The sequence below is a fragment of the Rhinolophus hipposideros genome, assembly GCF_964194185.1.
Source record: "Rhinolophus hipposideros genome assembly, chromosome: 2".
NCBI lineage: Eukaryota > Metazoa > Chordata > Mammalia > Chiroptera > Rhinolophidae > Rhinolophus > Rhinolophus hipposideros.
The window spans coordinates 51755405-51773459 of record NC_138048.1 but is presented as its reverse complement, the minus strand read 5'-3'; the positions used below and the strand labels follow the sequence as shown (position 1 = coordinate 51773459).

Sequence of the window (18055 nt, the reverse complement as noted above, 5' to 3'; positions counted from 1 at the left end):
TATCGATAGAGCTGGGATTTAGATCTAAGTCCAAAATCCATTCCCTTTCATTTATACTTCACTACCAGGTAGTCAAAAGACTTGAAAGCGATGCTATTCTGTAGGATTCCCTTGAGGTTAAAATAAAAGAGGTATGTTTTATAACATACGAGTAGGTAGAAATACTTTGTCCTACTTTTATAAACCTCAATTTGCTTGTAGGCACCGTTCTCTAACTGAGAAGAGAATAACAGAACGCTTTAAAAAAAACTACACCTTCTAACTGAAGGCAATCCTAGAAAAATAAAGATTTTGCTGATTCTGCTGTAGCTGAAGAACCTTAGATGTCATTCTGTACACTTAGGAGGAATTGATCCCACACAAACTCTTGCCAGGAGAGAGCAGCATTTGCCTTCTGCCTTGGAATGTACACAGAATGCTACAAGGAAGATCGAAGAAACAGAGTTATGAAAGATAGGATACTTAATGTATCTTTTAAAATTGAGATAAAATTCACATACCATAAAATTCACCATTTTCACCTTTTAAAGTGTACAATTCAGTAGTTTTTAAAATTGTGCAACCTTCACTTTTATCTAATTCCAGAACATTTTCATCCCTACAAAGAGAAAGCCCTTACTCATTAGCAGTCACTCCCCATTTTCTCTTCTCTCTCTACCTGCTGGAAACCACTAATCTACTTTCTCTCCCTATGGATTTGCTTATTCTGGACATTTCATATAAATAGAATCATGCAGTGTGTGGCCTCTTGTGTCTTTTATTTAGCATAATGTTTTTAAGGTCCATCCAGGTATCAGCGAGTATTAATACTTCATTCCTTTTTATAAGTGAATAATATTCCACATGGACATGCCATTTTGTTTATCCATTCATCAGTTGATGGATATTTGGATTGTTTCCATTTTGGCTGTTGTGAAGAATGCTGTTATGAACATTATTCGTGTACAAGTTCTTTTTTAAACATATGTTTTCATTATCTTGGCTCTGTAACTGGGAGGGTAACTTCTGGGTCATGTGGTATTCTAGGTTTAACGTACTGAAGAACTGTTTTCCGGAGCTGTGTACCAGTTACGTTCACAGCAGCAGTGTATGAAGGTTCCCGTTTCTCCTCACCATCGTTGTTAGTACCTGTCTTTTTTGCTTATAGCCATCCTTTTGGGTATGAAGGGGTATTTCATTGCGGTTTTAATTTGCATTTCTATAATGACTAATATTGTTGAGCATCTTTTCATGTACTTTTTGGCCATTAGCATATCGCCTTTGGAGAAATGTCTAGATCCCTTTGTCACCTTAACTCTTCACTTCCCTCTTCTGCCTGCCTTCCATTCGCCAGGGCCTAACCCTGTATCTTTCACAGTTCCTGTTAATTCTTTGTTTCTGTTCCCAGACTTATAAATATGGCTTCTAAAGATTAAAGTTTCTAGCCTGATCTGGACTGAATGCAGTGCTCGATAGTTCAGTTGCTCACTCTGCTGTATACATTTGCCACAGTGTCTGTTCCAAATATTGTTTTCCTTCCTCAAGCTTTCAGTCTCATTCCAACCTGTTCCATATCTGTTCTTCCTAGGTAACTTCACTTCCTTTTTTAACTATACTGAGAAAATTGAAGGCATCAGATATAGGTTTATACACCTTTCCTCCTTTACATTCAACATTATCCTCTTATCACCCTTCCTTTCTTATGCTTTTAGAAAAATGTGATCCTTCTTATTTCTAAGGCTAACACCTTCGCCTTGCTCTCCTTTGAGGCCATTTCCTGCCATTCCTCCAGACTCCTCCTTCCTTAATTATCTGTTTTATTCCTTCTCTGATATTTTCTATCTCTTTGACTCCTTTTCCTCTGTCTTGGACATGTACAAATCTCCTTACTTAAAAAAAAAACAACAAACAACTGCCACTTGATCCTTCTGTTTCCTGTATGTACCTTTCTGTTTTTCTCATTATCTTTATGGTCACACATCGCTAATGAGAGACTATTACTAATCTATTTCCCTGTCTTTCAATTTTCTTAACGGCACTGGTGTTCTGACTTTCAGTAATAGTAGTCTAGAAGGTCTCTAATAGTCATTTGAATCTCCAAATTCAAAGACTTTTCTCAGTTCTCATTGTCTTTTATCTCAACTCCTTTTAAAACCTCTCTATTCCTGATAATGGTTCTACAATCTTATTTTCTTCACTTCAGAATCTCACTTATTGTAAACTCCTTTCTTTCTCAGTTGACAATATTTTTTTCCTTTTTCCATATCCCACCTAGTCTTCCTTCATAAAATCTTTTATCTGTTACCCTTCCTACTCCCACTGCAATATTAATGGGAAAATCTGTAAGTCCATATCCTTTTCCCTATAATAACCTCTGAACTGATCTGTTTCTAAATATGCAAAATAACCAGAAGTAAACTGGCTCCATGTGCGAGAGGGAAGGGGACTTCTGACATGTAGCATTTTCTGATTTCTGTGGCTGATTTCAAGTACCAATGATTTAATAACTAGCCCACAAAATTCCTGAATATTGAACATCAAACGTCAGTGTGCCATTGGTAATAACTTTCAGAAACACAGTGAGACCAATCTTTTATTTACATGTAATGCTATTGTTAATAAGCATAATTTTTCTCTTTGTTTTATATATTTTTTATACTTTACATACTTTTATAAACACATAAGTAACTTCATTGAAATATAGTTCATATACCATTATAATTCCCATGCCACTTAAAGTGCAAGTCAATGGTTTTTAGACTATTCACAGAGTTGTACAACTATCACAATCCATTTTAAAACATTTCATCACCCCAGAGAGAAACCCTGTACCCATTAGCAGTCACTCCCCATTTCTGCCCAACCTGTCCAGCCCAATGTAAATACTAATCTACTTTCTGTCTATAAATTTTCCTATTCTGGATATTGCATGTAAATGGAATCATATAACAAGTGGTCTTTTGTGTCTGGCTTCTTTCATTTAGCATAATGTTTTCAAAGTTGATCAATGTTGTAGCATGTATTAGTACTGCATTTTTATGGCTGAATGTCATTTGTTTCTTGAGGTATAACTTACATACAGTAGAGTACATAAACCTTAAATGTACAGCTCAGTAAATCTTTACATATGTATACATCCATATAATCACCAGTACTCCCAGAAGACTTTGTCACTCCACCTGCTCGTCAGTATCCTCTTTCCCCAAATTTCCTGTTTGTCCTCTGGCTTCTATTAACCATAGCTTAGCTTTGCTTGTTCTTAACCTTTATATAGATGAAATCATAGAATATGTATTATGTTGGGAATAGCATATACTTTTAGAAACACAAATTACTGTTAAGCAACTCTTTGAGTACTAACTACTAGAAGATAAATTGTTTAATCTGTAAGAAAATCACTAATAATTTGAGAAAACTGCACATTAGGGTCCTTGATTTGGGTAAGTGAGTTTAAAAAGAAATATGTTTTAATTTTAAAACCTAATTTCAAAAACCCTTATCTGAAAGCAAAACAAAACAATATCTTTCCAATCTCTGGATTCAGCTCAATCAGGATGTGATCTGTTTAGAATTTAAAATTCTAAGTGAATATCATTACAGCCCAACAGAAATTAAAGGGATTTATAAGGGAGTATTATGAATAACTCCATGCCAAAAAATTTGACAATTTAGATGAAATTCTTAGAAAGAGACAATCTACCAAAACCGACCCAAGGTGAAATAGAAAAATCTGAATAGACCTGTCCCAAGTAAAAAAATAAATAAATTAGTTTTTAAAAATTTTCCTGCGAAGACAAGTCCAGGCCCAGATGACTTCATTGGTGAATTCTATCAAACATTTAAGAAAAATAATACCAATCCTATACAAATACTTTCAGGAAGTAGAGGAAGCCATTTTATGAGGCCAGATATCAAAGTGAGGCAAAAACAGCACAAGAAAAGAAAACTACTCATATAGTTCAAAATCCCTTACAAACTTAGATGTAAAAATCCTTAACAATATATTAACAAATTGAATCCAGGAATATATAAACTTACTTATACAACATGAGGGATTTCACTCAGGTATACAAGGATGGTTTAACATCCTAAAATCAATTAATATATTAATAATATACCATAATTAATAAAATATAAAACAAAACCAAAATATATTGTTTCAATAATGCAGAAAAGCATGTGACAAAATCCAATACCCATTCATTATAAAAACTCAACAAACTACAAAAAGAAGGGAGATTTCTCAACCTGATAAAAGGCATCTATGAAAAACTTACAGGTAACATAATACTTAATGGTGAAAGATTGTATGCTTCCCCCTCAAGACTGGGAAGAAGGCAAGGAAGGGTATGTGTCCTTCCCACTTCCATTCAAAGCTGTACAGGAGGTTCTAACTAGTGCACAAAGGGATAATAAAAGGAAATTAAGGGCATCCAGATTGGAAAGAAATAAGTAAAAGTGTTTTTATTCACAGACGACAGGATTTCATATGTAGAAAACCCTAAGGAATCTACCAAACAGCTAGAATTAATCATTGAGTTTAGCAAAGTCATAGGACATAAGATCAATATATAAAGATCAACTGAAATTACGCTCACATACACACATACAAATCAATTGCATTTCTATGTACTAGCAAGGAACGATCCAAAAATAAAATTAGGAAAACAGTTACATTCACAATAGCATCAAGTAGAATAAAATGCTTAGAAATAAATTTAACAAAAACTCTTAAGTAAGGCTTTCCTCTATAGAGGAAAGAGCATACCTGCATTCTTTGCCTCTGACAATTGCATACAATTTATATAACTTCTCTGAATCTTGTTTTCCTCATCTTTAAATTGAGGGTACTGTTGTACTACTCGCTTCACAGGGCTGTTATAAGCATTGGAACCTAGTTACAGTGCAAAGCATTACACAGTGATCATCGTACGCAATAAAGTACACAGAAGTTGTTTGCCGTCCCAGTCCCCTAGTTGAAGTGGTATGAAAGTACACTTATGAACCTTGGCAATTTTACTACGTACAACAAGGTTGGCTGTTCTGCCAGGCAGCAGAGGAGCCATTGTTCTGGACCCAGTTATTTGGGACTAAGCTTAGGTTCCCACCCACCTCATTCAGTCTTTACCCTGAAATCATCAGCAAGACATTTGTCTTTCATGCCACAATTTACCCATTTGGTAAAAGGTTACATCTTTTACTTGTCATGTTGGATGACTTTTTTCTTCTTCTTTATGTTATGAAGTTTTAGGAGGAATTGTAATCACAGCATGTTGAATAACTGATTGTTCTTTAATGATGCCGTTTTTTGAGTATTTCCATTTGTACCATTGAATTTAACTGTCTTTTCCTTCACTTTCCTCTTAAGGGCTTACGAGAGCCAGCTCCTTTTTCTGATGAAATTGAAGTAGACTTTAGTAAGCCCTATGTCAGGGTAACTATGGAAGAAGCCAGCAGAGGAACTCCTTGTAAGTAAATACCCAATTATGTTATTATTTTACTGTTGTTTTTAGCATTCCATAGTATTTATCAAATATATACCTACTCTGTATATTCTTTCCTCAGTTTACCTGTAAAGACTGGTTGGAACAAAGGGGAGGAGGTCTCCCATCTCTCTTGCTGTTCTATTTGGGAGGACAACTACTCCTTAAATTTCGTTTTCCTTCTTACTCTCTACTTGTCTGCCAGGATGTTGTCACAGCTGTGAGATACAGTGTTACACACTTGCTTCCTGGGCTATTATCACAGCTACGAGATGTAGTGGAACAAAGACAATAAGATGTTAATTAGCCTGAGCTGGATTATAATCTTGTCTATTTTTACAAAGGTCCAAATAATATGTCAGGCTGTCACATTTTTCGTAGCCTTCAGATTGTTCCCCAAGTCTTCCTTTGTATTGCCAGCACCGTCACTGTGTCACTGTGATGATGGAGGACAAAAACATCCCAAGCTGGGCGATGCCCATCACTGAATTTTCTCTTTATTGGTATTCTCATTTTCCAGTTTTATGTAAGACTCACTTTATTATTTTCAAAGCCCATGCTCTTTACTTGTATGCTTAGGTTACATTATATATGTGTTCTAAATGCTCTCCCATTTTGGGCAAATGGTTTTAGGCATCATCATAAATAGAAACTTCCATGAGGATTTGTTATGAATACGGAGTCCTATAGGGAGCTTTCCTTACTTCTATGTTAATTCTCCAATTCTCCTTTTTTTTTCAATCCTTTTTCAGTTCTTCCAATTACTATGGTAAGTGTTCTCTCTACTCTGTAAATGTCAGGCTGGACTCAAACCCAGGCAAGTACTAGGGAATGAGAAGCAGTTATAGCCACAAACATCTATAAATTTCCAGTGTATGAAAGATATCTGCGGTTACTTTTTAATTGTTAGTTTGTGTGCTGTCTGTAAGCAAAATACGTATGATTGCTGGCCAGTGGTCAGGCCAGTGGTCCCTTGACTATACCTTGGCTATATGGACTAGAGTTTTGGGGTCCTCAAAATTCCAGAGAGTGCTTTCCTTTTGCAAAAGTGTTTAGATATGGCTCATATTGATCACGAGCCTTCTAATTCATAATGTGATTTTTTGGGGGTTTGGCTCCCCTTGTGGAATAGGCAAGCTAATGAGGCACGTAAAATGACAACAAGGAAAAACATGTGTATGTGTTTAACAGAGTGCAATGGTGACAGGTCAGATTTCAAAATGCCACCAAACAATTCAAGGATCACATTCAGATGTGACAGTAGTATGTTGAGGGCAAGAACTTTTCATGTACTCTCTAATGACACACATTCAGAATGCAGTACCTTGCTCAAATCTGATCACTGTAGTTGTATTTCCCAGCTTCTTGCTAGTCTATCCATGCCACTTGTGGTACATGGAATGTATGTATGTGTATATGTACTTTAAACAAGTTTAGGTGCTTATAATTAGCAAACACTAATAAATCTAATTTAAAAATATTTTGGAATAATAGAATTTTACAAGTTCATTTTTGAGATAATCTACTTTATAATCTATTGTATACATGAAGAAATTAAGGTCCATAGAAACTTAGAAGTGAAATCTCCCCTACAGTAAATAAATAATTAGTGATAGAATTGAAGCTAAAACCTAAGTGTTTCCATCTTTGTGTTCTTTTCACCCTGGAGTGGTGCTACTGTTTGTAGACATCAGTTATCAACAATAGAAGGCCATCTGACAGACAAACTTGATTGGATTTTAGACAGTGTAGATAGTCACAAATTAGCCTATAAAGTTTGACAGTATACTTCTATCTCTGGTTTTCCTCCTAAATCTCATTCTTTCAGTTCCTTTTCATTTTAAATAACCAAGTAACTGAATTCATATCAGTGCTGGACCAGGGATAAACCAGTAATGAATCCACATACACATGCCATAGGCAGTGAATTTTAAACCAATAATTGGTACAAGGAGGCATCCTTCCCTCTGCCCCCAGGTTTTCACTTGGGAGGTTAAGGAAGTACAAGAGGGAAGTTTGTATAATCCAGGGAAAACTCCACTACCCAAAGAAAAAACAAATATGGCTTGAGAGATGAGAAGATCATCCCTTTTGAAAGATGGGGCGGGGGGGGGGGGAAATAAGCTATATGTTCTCTTGGAGAAAGGAAGGAAAAAGCAGAGTCTAAAGGGCAATGGAAATCTGTTAGCGACAAAATGATTCAGGGATAGGTATCTGCGAGACTATATCAAAAGAGACAATAAATTGAAATGCAGGTCTGTTCTGCCTGAAGGAGAACATCTAATTACTCAGCCAGCAGTAGTGTAATCCAAGTAGTGTAATCCAAATTAGTACCATTTCAGAATGAAAGGGGTTGCTTTTAATAATACGCTGAGACAACGGATGTAAATCAGGTTTCACATCTGTTATCCTGGCCTATAACCACTTGGTAAAAGAATGGGTAACTTGTGCTTTCTCCCCAGGTTTTCTAGTTCAACAGTGGCCTCTTCTGGCCATTTGGTTAATATGCCAGTCTTTGTTCACCGAAGACTTGGGGTTAAGTCCCAGGGAATTGAGAAGTTGGGAGGCTGGGGAAACACTGAGGAAGACACGAGGCACGTCTAGAGTTGGTCCGAGAAAAAGGACGTAGTGGCGACATGGCTTAATATGGGTGATTCCTGATCGAGTGGTCGAGTTTAGGAAAGATGGACGTATGTTAGTCACTTTATGGTCAGAATTTCTAGGATGTAGATGAGCGATTATACTGCTCGGATTTTGTTTTACCTTTTTTTCTCTCACTGCCTCTTTGATCAGGTTTTTATTCAAAATTAGCTGTCCAAACTGATTTGACCTTTACGGAATACACAAATTTTAGTTTATGCCGCAGGCTTCTCCTCTTCCGTGGTGGGTTTCTTTTCTGCAGGCTTCTTCTCAGCTGCTGGTTTCTTGGTAGCTTCAGCCTTTTTTCCCACCAGAGGCCTCTTATGCATCGTAGCATCACAACCTTCTTTCCTTTCTTCCCTACGGCTGGCTTCTTGCCTGGAACGCCCTTCTCATCTGACTTGGCTTCTAGAGTTGCTGCTGCGTATTCTCCCTGGAGCTAGTGGTTCTTGACCTGGAGAAGAAGGGTGTTCCGGCGCATGATCTTTGCATATAGGTTTAGCTTCAACATGATTCTCAAGTTTTTCAGTGGATTCTTCTTCAGGGCTCTGCGCTGAATCTTCTTGCGTGGTACTTGGAGGGCTCTTGGGATCTCTAGGCTTTTCAAGATTCTGCTAAGGTCTATATTCAGCGTCTTCTGCATGGGAAGGTTGCCGTTACTCTTGAGGGAGGCAGCTTTACGCTAAGGGCCATACAGAACATCTAACTTGCAGAAAGCATGTTCAGTACAAATGCAGAAAAGGCTCCCACCAGGAGCAAGTTTCAGAATGTTCAGTTTGCCCCTTCAGCTGCGGCAGCGATTGGGAGCAGCAGCCATGGCTCTGCGCTACCCTGTGGCCGAGCGCCACAAGGTGACCGAGGACGTGAGCAGGCCGAGGCACAGCCGCCGCTGCGGGTGCCTCACCAAACACACCAAGTGCACGCGGGCCGTGATCCGAGAGGTGTGTGGCTTTGCCCCCTATGAGCACGTGCCGTGGAGCTACCCAAGGTGTCTCAGGACAAGTGGGCCCTGAAGTTCATCAAGAAAAGGGTGGGGACACACATCTGTGTCAAGAGGAAGAGAGAGAGCTGAGCAGTGTCCTCGCAGCCATGAAGAAGGCAGCAGCTAAGAAGGACTGAGCCCCATCTCCTCTGTGTGGGATAAAACCTTTTCAGAAACAAAACAAACAAAAATGTTCAGTTTGCCTACACTAAGCAGAGTAATTCCAAGGATGTTTCTAAGGCTTTGATGATGCCGTTGTCCTCATTATACCGGGGTGCCCAAAAAATGTACACAAGTGGACACTTAGGTCACCGTTGCTCAAGCAGCGCTTTTCCATAATCAGAAGTGTCTGGACGCTGAGGTAACCACTCTGAGCACATCTTGTCATTGCAGCAGTCAAACATGACTCGTATTCATCTTTTGTTATCTGTTATATATTGAGTATTATAATTTTAATAGTTTTTTCCTTTCTTAATGTGTGTATACATTTTTGGGGGGCACCCTCTGTAGATGATGCAAGGTCCCCTGCGCTGGATATGACCACGGTTTCTCATTTTGCCCTTGCCAGCTCTCATTCACTGATGGGCCTGGACTTTTTGTCATCATACCAGGCCTTAAATTTCTTAAGAAGCAAAACAGCCTCCTTGGTCTGCTTGCCTTCAGCTTTATCTTCAACCACGACAGGAGGTTCAGGAACTTCCTCTGTGACGATGACCTCTAGACCTGACCAGCACTGGTAAGGCTGAGGCAGCCAGGGCAGAGCAGATGGCCTATCGCTTCTGTGTTGTGTTCGCTCTGCAGTGCCAACGGCGCCATGTTTTGGTTAGTGCAAACATGCAGCTCCCACGACACATACTGCCCAAAGCACTCTGGCCAGAACGATGAGTCCTACCACCTTGAACTCTGGGAACTGGAGCCACAGCTCAGCCAGGACCCCACGGCTCAGCTTTAGTTTGATGACCTGCTAATTCACTGACAGCACAGCGCTGTTGTTTTGCGCCCATTGATATGAACAGAGTTCACAGTATCTGGCCAAATGGGAGCCTTGAATACAGCAGGCAAAGTGACATTTTTGCCACGTGATTCCCCCTTTTCGGAGTACACCGATATCAGCGGACAAGCAGCCTTTTGCTTTGTCATATAGATGAGGAAACTGAGGCTTAAAGAGGTTAAGATGAGAGAGGAAGGAGGCTGGTTGGCAAACTTATGCTATAACCTTTCTGACTCTTTAATCTACCATATAATTTCTCAGCTTTTCATTGTACTGGTATATATTTATTTTATTTAAAAATGTTATTTCCTGTATTATAAAATCAGTACATTCCCATGGCCTAGCATTCATAAAGTACAAAAAGGGTATAGAGTGAAATGTCTTCCTTTCACCACTGTCTCATAGCCACATAGTATCCCTCTTACGGGTTGGCAAGCAGTTTTACCAACTTCTTGTGGATATCTAAGCAAATAACATATATGTCCTCCCACCCTTTTAGTGGGTGTATCAGGGTATATTCAGTCTGCCATTGGAATTTAGGTTGTTTCCGAACTTTTGCTATTACAAACAATGCTGCAATGAACAACATACAGTTTGACAAATATATCTGTGAGAAAAATTCCTAGAATTGGAATAGCTGGGCCAAAGGGTATAAGCATTTGTCATTTATCTTTTAATAGGTATTGACTAATTGCCCTTAAGTTCTATGAGTTTATATTTCTATAAGTAATGTATGATTTTTCAGTTTAAAAGCTATTTGTTTATGGATAAAACTATCTGGAAAGAAAAGTCCATAAGCCTCCTGAGAATCAGTTTTCTCCCCTTTGAGTCACTCTCCTCAAGACAGGAGGTAGATACGTCTCACCCCTGCCTTCAGACTGGCCCTTCTCTCCCAGAGTGATGTAGATGCTTCTACTCTTGTTTTCTGCTGTGACAGTAAAATAGTAATAGTTCTCCCTTTGTTCACATAGTGGGAATATGTCACTAGGACTCGGATTTATCATTTGAAGCATGATGAACCATTATATACATTTTATTCTCAATGTGTTTTTTTGGCTTGGAATTAATCTCATCATTTCCTGGCTTTTCTTTCGTAATCTACTACCACGAAAAATAAATTGACCATCAGTGCTTTATTATTCTCACTAACGGAGAGAAGAGGAAAAGCTCTAATACAAAGTCCTAAAGTATTTATATTTGATTTTCAAACACTGACTATATTGAGAAATTGTACGATCGTGCTCACTGTGAAGGAGAAGTGCTTGAAGGATTTCTAGCTGTTACCGCAGAGCAGGTGTTGAGGGTGAATCTGGGACTGAGAAACATACATTGATAACTGGCACCTACCTGCCATCTTTCTCAATCTCACCTTTCTGGATCATTCCTTACTCTGGGCAATAGCAGGGAGGTTTATTTTCAAAGCAAAGCATCAGTCATTAGTAATCAAGTCAGCCTGAAAATGAGAGAACAAGCAGCCAGAGTATAGTCTAACTATCCTCTGTTCAAACATGACTGAAGTTTAAATATAAATTGAAGGTGACACTTTTGAAGTTTTGGGTATGAGTGTTGTATAACCCTTCCCTTCCACTTCTAAAATAACTAAGAAAAAGCAACCATTAAATCCAATTACCTGAGAAGTTTGAAACAACCAGGCTGACAGGAGAGAGAGTAGATACGATGTCTGGAGTGTCTTTGTAGCCAAAGAGGTTTGTGATGTGATTCCTCACAACCCCAGGCCACCCGCAAATCAGGGTGACGATCCAGAGAACACTGTGAGAAGGAGGCATGCTGGGATGGAACACAGTGCCACTGGCATTTGTCAAATACGAGATACTGAATCAGCGTATTTCTATGACAAATTTTTTCTTTTGGATTTAGATGAGCGGCCTGTGAGAGTGTATGCAGATGGAATATTTGACTTATTTCATTCTGGTCATGCCCGGGCTCTGATGCAAGCAAAGAACCTTTTCCCTAATACGTACCTCATTGTGGGAGGTAAGACAACATCTAATGACCTTAGGTACTGCCCAGAAAAAGAATTACAGTAGCTTTTCCCCCCTGGTTTTAGAACCTGAGTATATTGGCTCTTGCTTTGGTTTTTAAACATGAAGTATATAAACCGGAGAGAGACGTTCCAAGCTCACTGACCTGAGATGTCCAGTGTTTATCCCACTGTTCTTAGCCGAGTTTTTGAGTCATGGGAGCAACACTGGTCCCTATTTCCTGCTTAAGACCAGCATTTACTTTGCATGTCAGTTTTTATTTTGAATCAACTGAATTACGAAAGTCTGCTAAGCAAATGTTATGTGGTCCAGGCTTATAAAGATGTAACAAGAACACATTTTTGAAAACTTAAATGATGCAGAAATATACAGCTCGATCATTTCAAAGCCAGAGATCTCAAGCCCGTGTTGGATGCTCTCTTCTCCAAAGTGTGAACACACTGTGTAGTGAGGGTCGCTCCTGCAGGTGCATCTTGGATTAGGAAAAGCATTGTTGCCCAGCCTGAGCTACATCCAGCTTTTTCTCCAGGTGGGGAGAATGGTTACAGTCCTAGAAAATGTAGAGGTTGGTGACTGAGGAATGGTTTAGCCTAGAGGACTTTGACTTACAACTTTATCATGTGGTGAACTCAGTTTGCAGTGATGAGCTAACGCACAACTTCAAAGGCTTCACCGTGATGAACGAAACTGAGCGCTATGACGCAGTACAGCACTGCCGCTATGTGGATGAGGTGGTGAGGAACGCCCCCTGGACCCTGACGCCAGAGTTCCTGGCAGAACACCGGGTAAGAGACTGAGCACTGGCCCCATTCCCGCTTCCGGAAGGCCTGCAGCTCTCAAGGCTGCTGGGACTTGGCCTACTTTTCCACTAGCCTTATTTTACTTTTACCGTCTATGTAAATTTCACACAGGCGATGACAGTGATATGACTACTAATAATAGTCATCCCTGACATTTTATGGGTTTGATGGTTTACACGCACTTTTACAGCCATTATATTTCTTTTGCTCTCCCTATAACAATCCTGTTGGGTAATTATTATTTTCACTTTACATGTGAGAACAAGGCCAGAGAGACCAAATGACTGGGTCCAGGTCACACTGTGGCAGGACTAGAAATTGAACTCTACAGTTAGGGGATTTCCTACCCTCCAGCACACACACACACACACACACACACACTATAGTTGTGTCCAGCCTCATAGCATTCCTGTCTCTTTTAGAATAGACTGTGTTTCCCTGAAAATAAGACCTAGCCGGACAATCAGCTCTAATGCGTCTTTTGGAGCAAAACTTAATATAAGACCAGGTATTATATTATGTTATGTTATGTTATGTTATGTTATGTTATACTATACTATATTATATTAGACCTGGTCTTATATTATAGTAAAATAAGACCAGGTCTTATATTAATTTTTGCTCCAAAAGACGCATTAGAGCTGATTGTCCGGCTAGGTCTTATTTTCAGGGAAACAGGGTACATGGCCCCAGTGATGCTCTCCAGGAGCACACATTCCAAGATACAAGATAGACAGACGTAGACTTATGTTGACTTAAATTTAGTTGCAGGGCTTTGATTATGGGCGAGAAGTTGTGTGGGATCAGAAACCAGGGAGGTTTCTCACTTTTGCTCAGTGAGTTAGTACTCACAACCCCTTACCTTCTTTTAATTCTCCCACATTAAAACAACAAATTTCCTACAAAAGGTAGATATAAAAGATGAGAGGGATTTATCAGATCAGGTTGGAGGCCCTCAAGCTTGAGGTACCGTCAAGCATATTATGAGTTCTCCAGAGGGGTGTGTGGAACGTTGAAGGTAAATTGTGTAACGAGAAAGGAAAGCACAAAGATAGCCAAAGTGCTTCAAAAGCAATACTTGGATAGGCCTGCAGTAAGGGTGTTTGTTATAACTATTTAGAATTAGGGCACACCTCTTGTAGTTCTCTAGCTTTTCTACATCAACACTTACGTAGCAGCCAGTGGTACCAGAAGTAATCAGCAAGATTGTTCCTAGTAACACAGCCAGGCAGGCCCAGCAGAAGAGGTTAGAGGAACTTCCAGCTTCCCTTTCCTCCTTGTTAAGAGTGTATCCTCAACCACAAGTCTTACCTGCCCCCCATTCTTGGTTTCACTTTGCTGCCCATGGCTCTCTGATAAGTTGTTTGTAGGTAATTGAGATGTTAGCTAGAGTCCTGGTGAGCATGCTTCACACTACAGTGGTTTCTGGGAATTGGGTATGGTGGTGTTAGCAATTATACTAGCAAGTGGCCTATTCAGGAAGGAGTAAATATGTGAGGGTTAGCATGTTTCTCAGAAAGATTATTGATTCCCAGTGCCAATGATCTCTTCTGCTGCAAGACAGTAATAAAATAGTAGATCCTGAGACTTAGAGTCTTTCATAGCTTTCAGTTTTGCATTTCTCAGGAGTACAGATGTATCTATTCTAGTAAAAAGGCTCTTGGTTGCTATTTTTATATTCCTACTCATCGCATGAACTGAGAGAGAAACCAGTTCACAAAGAAGTGACCTCTTTCTCTTACTTTTAGAAACGCTTATTTGACCAATTCTTCCAGACCCAGGAGGATGGGGAGATTTCCTTTCTTTTTTCCTTGGCTGCACTCACTTATTAGCACACCAGCAAATCCTCCAGTCCTATTTTCCAAGCATGGTGACTAGTATACAGTTTGAGGATGGCACCTCCAGTAGACCAGTAGAAACAGCTAAAAGAAAGAAACTGGCTGACTTTATATTTATGATCCGTAAATAATTAGGTTGGGTGGACTTGTAAATGAATCGTGGAATTTAGAAGCAAAGCAAAGAGAGAGAAAGAGAAAAATGTCCGTTTGAGGCCTGGCCGCTCCTTGTTTTTCTTTTTATGGGCCTGAGAGCATTTACTAGTTCTTTCTGAATGGCAGTTATCCTGGGTTTTAAATGATATTTCCTTATTTGCAGATTGATTTTGTAGCCCATGATGACATCCCTTATTCTTCTGCTGGGAGTGATGATGTTTATAAACACATCAAGGAAGCAGGTGAGTAAGTTGATTTGCATCCTCACTTTGTGGAGTCTCAGGGCCAGTGACAGAGATTCTACCACATCGCTGCTTTCAGAGCAAAATTTACACACTGAGAAAGTCGACATCCACTTTCAGGTCACACTTTGGATAAGAGGTTAAGGTGAGCGTCACACTGACGTCCACCAATTCTCAGCCTCGACTTTCGATATCTCTTTAATTTCCGGAATCCTTTCTTCAGCCCCATGTTTTTCCTAATATGAGAGCCACAGAGCCCCTCCTTTCCGTAACGCCTATTCTCTGATTCACTCCTCCTGCTGTAGATCAGTCTTTCTACACTGCCCTTAATAATAGCAGATTCTGCTTCTTGAGGAAAAGAAAGGAATGTTGCTCCCAGTTGACACCTAGCGCTACCGCCTGAGCTAATCAGCACATCACCGTGTTTGTATGTGTTCTTGGGGTAGGCATGTTTGCTCCAACACAGAGGACAGAAGGTATCTCCACATCAGATATCATCACCCGAATTGTCCGCGACTACGACGTGTACGCCAGACGGAACCTACAGCGGGGCTACACAGCCAAGGAGCTCAATGTCAGCTTTATCAACGTGAGTGCCGGCCGCATCCCAGAGTGCTCTGGTCCTACAGAACACATGTTGCCTTCCACTTCCTCTGAGCTGAACTTGCTTTTCAGTCTGCTGTAATTATCACCTCCTAAAGCTCATTGAATGCTTCTTTGCAGATGACACCATGCTAAACTCATTACAAAGAGACTAAAACAGAGGCATTTGCTGCCTTTATGCTCTAGTATCAACACATTGATATCAGGACACACAGCCAATTAAATGAATAAGAATGTGTAACTTACATAATGGTATGTACATCAAATACATTTAAAACAGAGGTTCTTAGCCTTTTTATTTTTTGATTGGATGGGCTTTGAAAATCTGAGGAAAGCTGTGGATCCTTTCTCTGATTGGATAGTGACACACAACATTTTGCTTGCAATTTCTCAGGACCTGTGGACCTACGCTTTAGTTTACCATGTTCCCTCACCGGCTCCCAGCTCTGTGAATTATGAATAAGTGAAATGATTTTATCTAAATATGATTTTTATCTATGTAGATAAACCCTAGCTGTTGTTAACCTCCGACTACAGAATCTTTATTTTCAGGTGTTTAAAAATCCTAAACATATTCCCTTTCCCCTTTATGATCAGGAAATTATGAGACTGTTTTTTCATTTGACTAAAGATTCTCCTCTCTATGCCGCATCCCTAAAGAGTTCATACCATTTTCTCTTATCTTTAGGGAAGCTGGTAGGAACAAAGGGTATCATCTTTATTTTGCAAATGAGCAAACAGACCTCAAAGTATTAAAACAACTCTTTTAAAATCATAGAATAAGCCAATGATAGAGGGGGGGAAAATTTAGTACAGCGGGCAGCAGGATGGCTCAGTTGGTCAGAGCGGGGTGCTCTTAACAACAAGGTTGCCGGTTCGATCCCCACATGGGCCACGGTGAGCTGCGCCCTCCACAACTAGATTGAAACAACTCCTTGGCTTAGAGTTGGTGGGTCCTGGAAAAACACACTTAAAATAAATAAAAGTTTTTTAAAAAACATCCAGTACAATAAATGAATTAATGAAGTAAAAGATCTACTACTTCCATTTTTAGCCTGTTATAGTTGGCTTATTCTTGGCAATGTTGTGCAGTGATCTTATTACTGCCTTTACATCTCCATCTGGAATGGGGTTTGGGTTATGTTGGGCATGGTTATGTTCTAAGTTTATGCTTTTTCTTTAAAAAGTGTGACTTCATTTGACTATACATATGTTACTGGGCCTACCCTATATATTTAGTTTAGTCCTGGGCTTCTATGATGTTAGAATTATCTTTTTGTATAACATGACCATCCAGAGCATGTCTTATGTTATAACACTAGAGAAGTGTGGGATAGATTAAAGCAAAGTGGAATTCTAAAGATTAAAAATAATATTAATAGAGTGCCAAAACATATTTTTCCTTCCTTTGGTATGGACGGTCAGGGTAAGTATTAGTTCTCAACAGTTATTTCTTTACCTAGGAGAAGAAATACCACTTGCAGGAGCGGGTTGACAAAGTAAAGAAGAAAGTGAAAGATGTGGAAGAAAAGTCAAAGGAATTTGTTCAGAAGGTAGAGGAAAAGAGCATTGACCTCATTCAGAAATGGGAGGAGAAATCCCGAGAATTCATTGGAAGTTTTCTGGAAATGTTTGGTCCAGAAGGAGCACTGGTATGTTCTTTTCTGCTGGACAATTTGGGGATTTTTAGGGAATTCTCATGCTGTCGGGAAAAAAAAAATTATAGAATCCTTGAGCAGCAAGGGACGTTGGCAGTAAGAAGTTATCTTATCTGTTCTCCTTATTGGGCAGAACTCTATTTCAGCTGTCCACAAAAAGTTCTTTAAAATCTTTACAGAAAGAGGTTACATATTCTAAATTATTTTGCCAGCTCTCCATCAATGTCCAAATCTGGTGACAAGATAAGCAAGTAGCCTTGTTCAGCTTGCTTTTCTACATTATAGTTTTAGATAGAAGGAAAGAACAAAGAACAGTGAAAAGAAAGCTGCCTCCACTACAAACAGCTGCTGCAGGATTGCTGCGCGAGATGGGAATTCTGTCCTTGAGGAGTAGCAAGGTCTTTTCAAGCCAAATGAAGGGTGTATGTGTAGCTGTTCGGCAAGTGAGCCCTAGGTTAGATATAAGGAAGGATCTGAGTGTGAGGATGTTTGGATACCAGAATAGATTATTCAGGAAGAATATGGAATTTCTTTTTTTCAGAGAACTCTAAAACTAGGGTAGGTACCCTTTTGTCTGAGTCAGTTCCTTTGTTTTTGCCTGGAGCCTGAACTACAAGCCAAGTGGCCTTTTAAGAATACCTTTGACATAGAAGTGCAGGGTTGGGTGACTGTGGACAGCAGGT

The 18055-nt window shown here is 39.5% G+C and overlaps 1 protein-coding gene and 1 pseudogene across 7 annotated transcripts in view; both read left to right on the top strand.

Annotated features, from left to right (window-relative positions):
* PCYT1A (phosphate cytidylyltransferase 1A, choline) overlaps positions 1-18055 on the top strand; it is a 42849-nt gene that overhangs the window by 20542 nt on the left and 4252 nt on the right. For all 6 annotated transcript variants that reach the window (XM_081078079.1, XM_081078081.1, XM_081078084.1 and 3 more), the window contains exons 3-8: positions 5348-5447; positions 11954-12070; positions 12712-12863; positions 15033-15111; positions 15558-15700; positions 17178-17366. In XM_081078079.1, coding sequence (XP_080934205.1) covers positions 5348-5447; positions 11954-12070; positions 12712-12863; positions 15033-15111; positions 15558-15700; positions 17178-17366 — 780 coding nt within the window. The remainder of the gene's footprint in view (positions 1-5347; positions 5448-11953; positions 12071-12711; positions 12864-15032; positions 15112-15557; positions 15701-17177; positions 17367-18055) is intronic.
* On the top strand, positions 8711-9221 carry LOC308509707 (large ribosomal subunit protein eL36-like; annotated as a pseudogene). Its single transcript has one exon. The product of its transcript is annotated as a large ribosomal subunit protein eL36-like (transcript).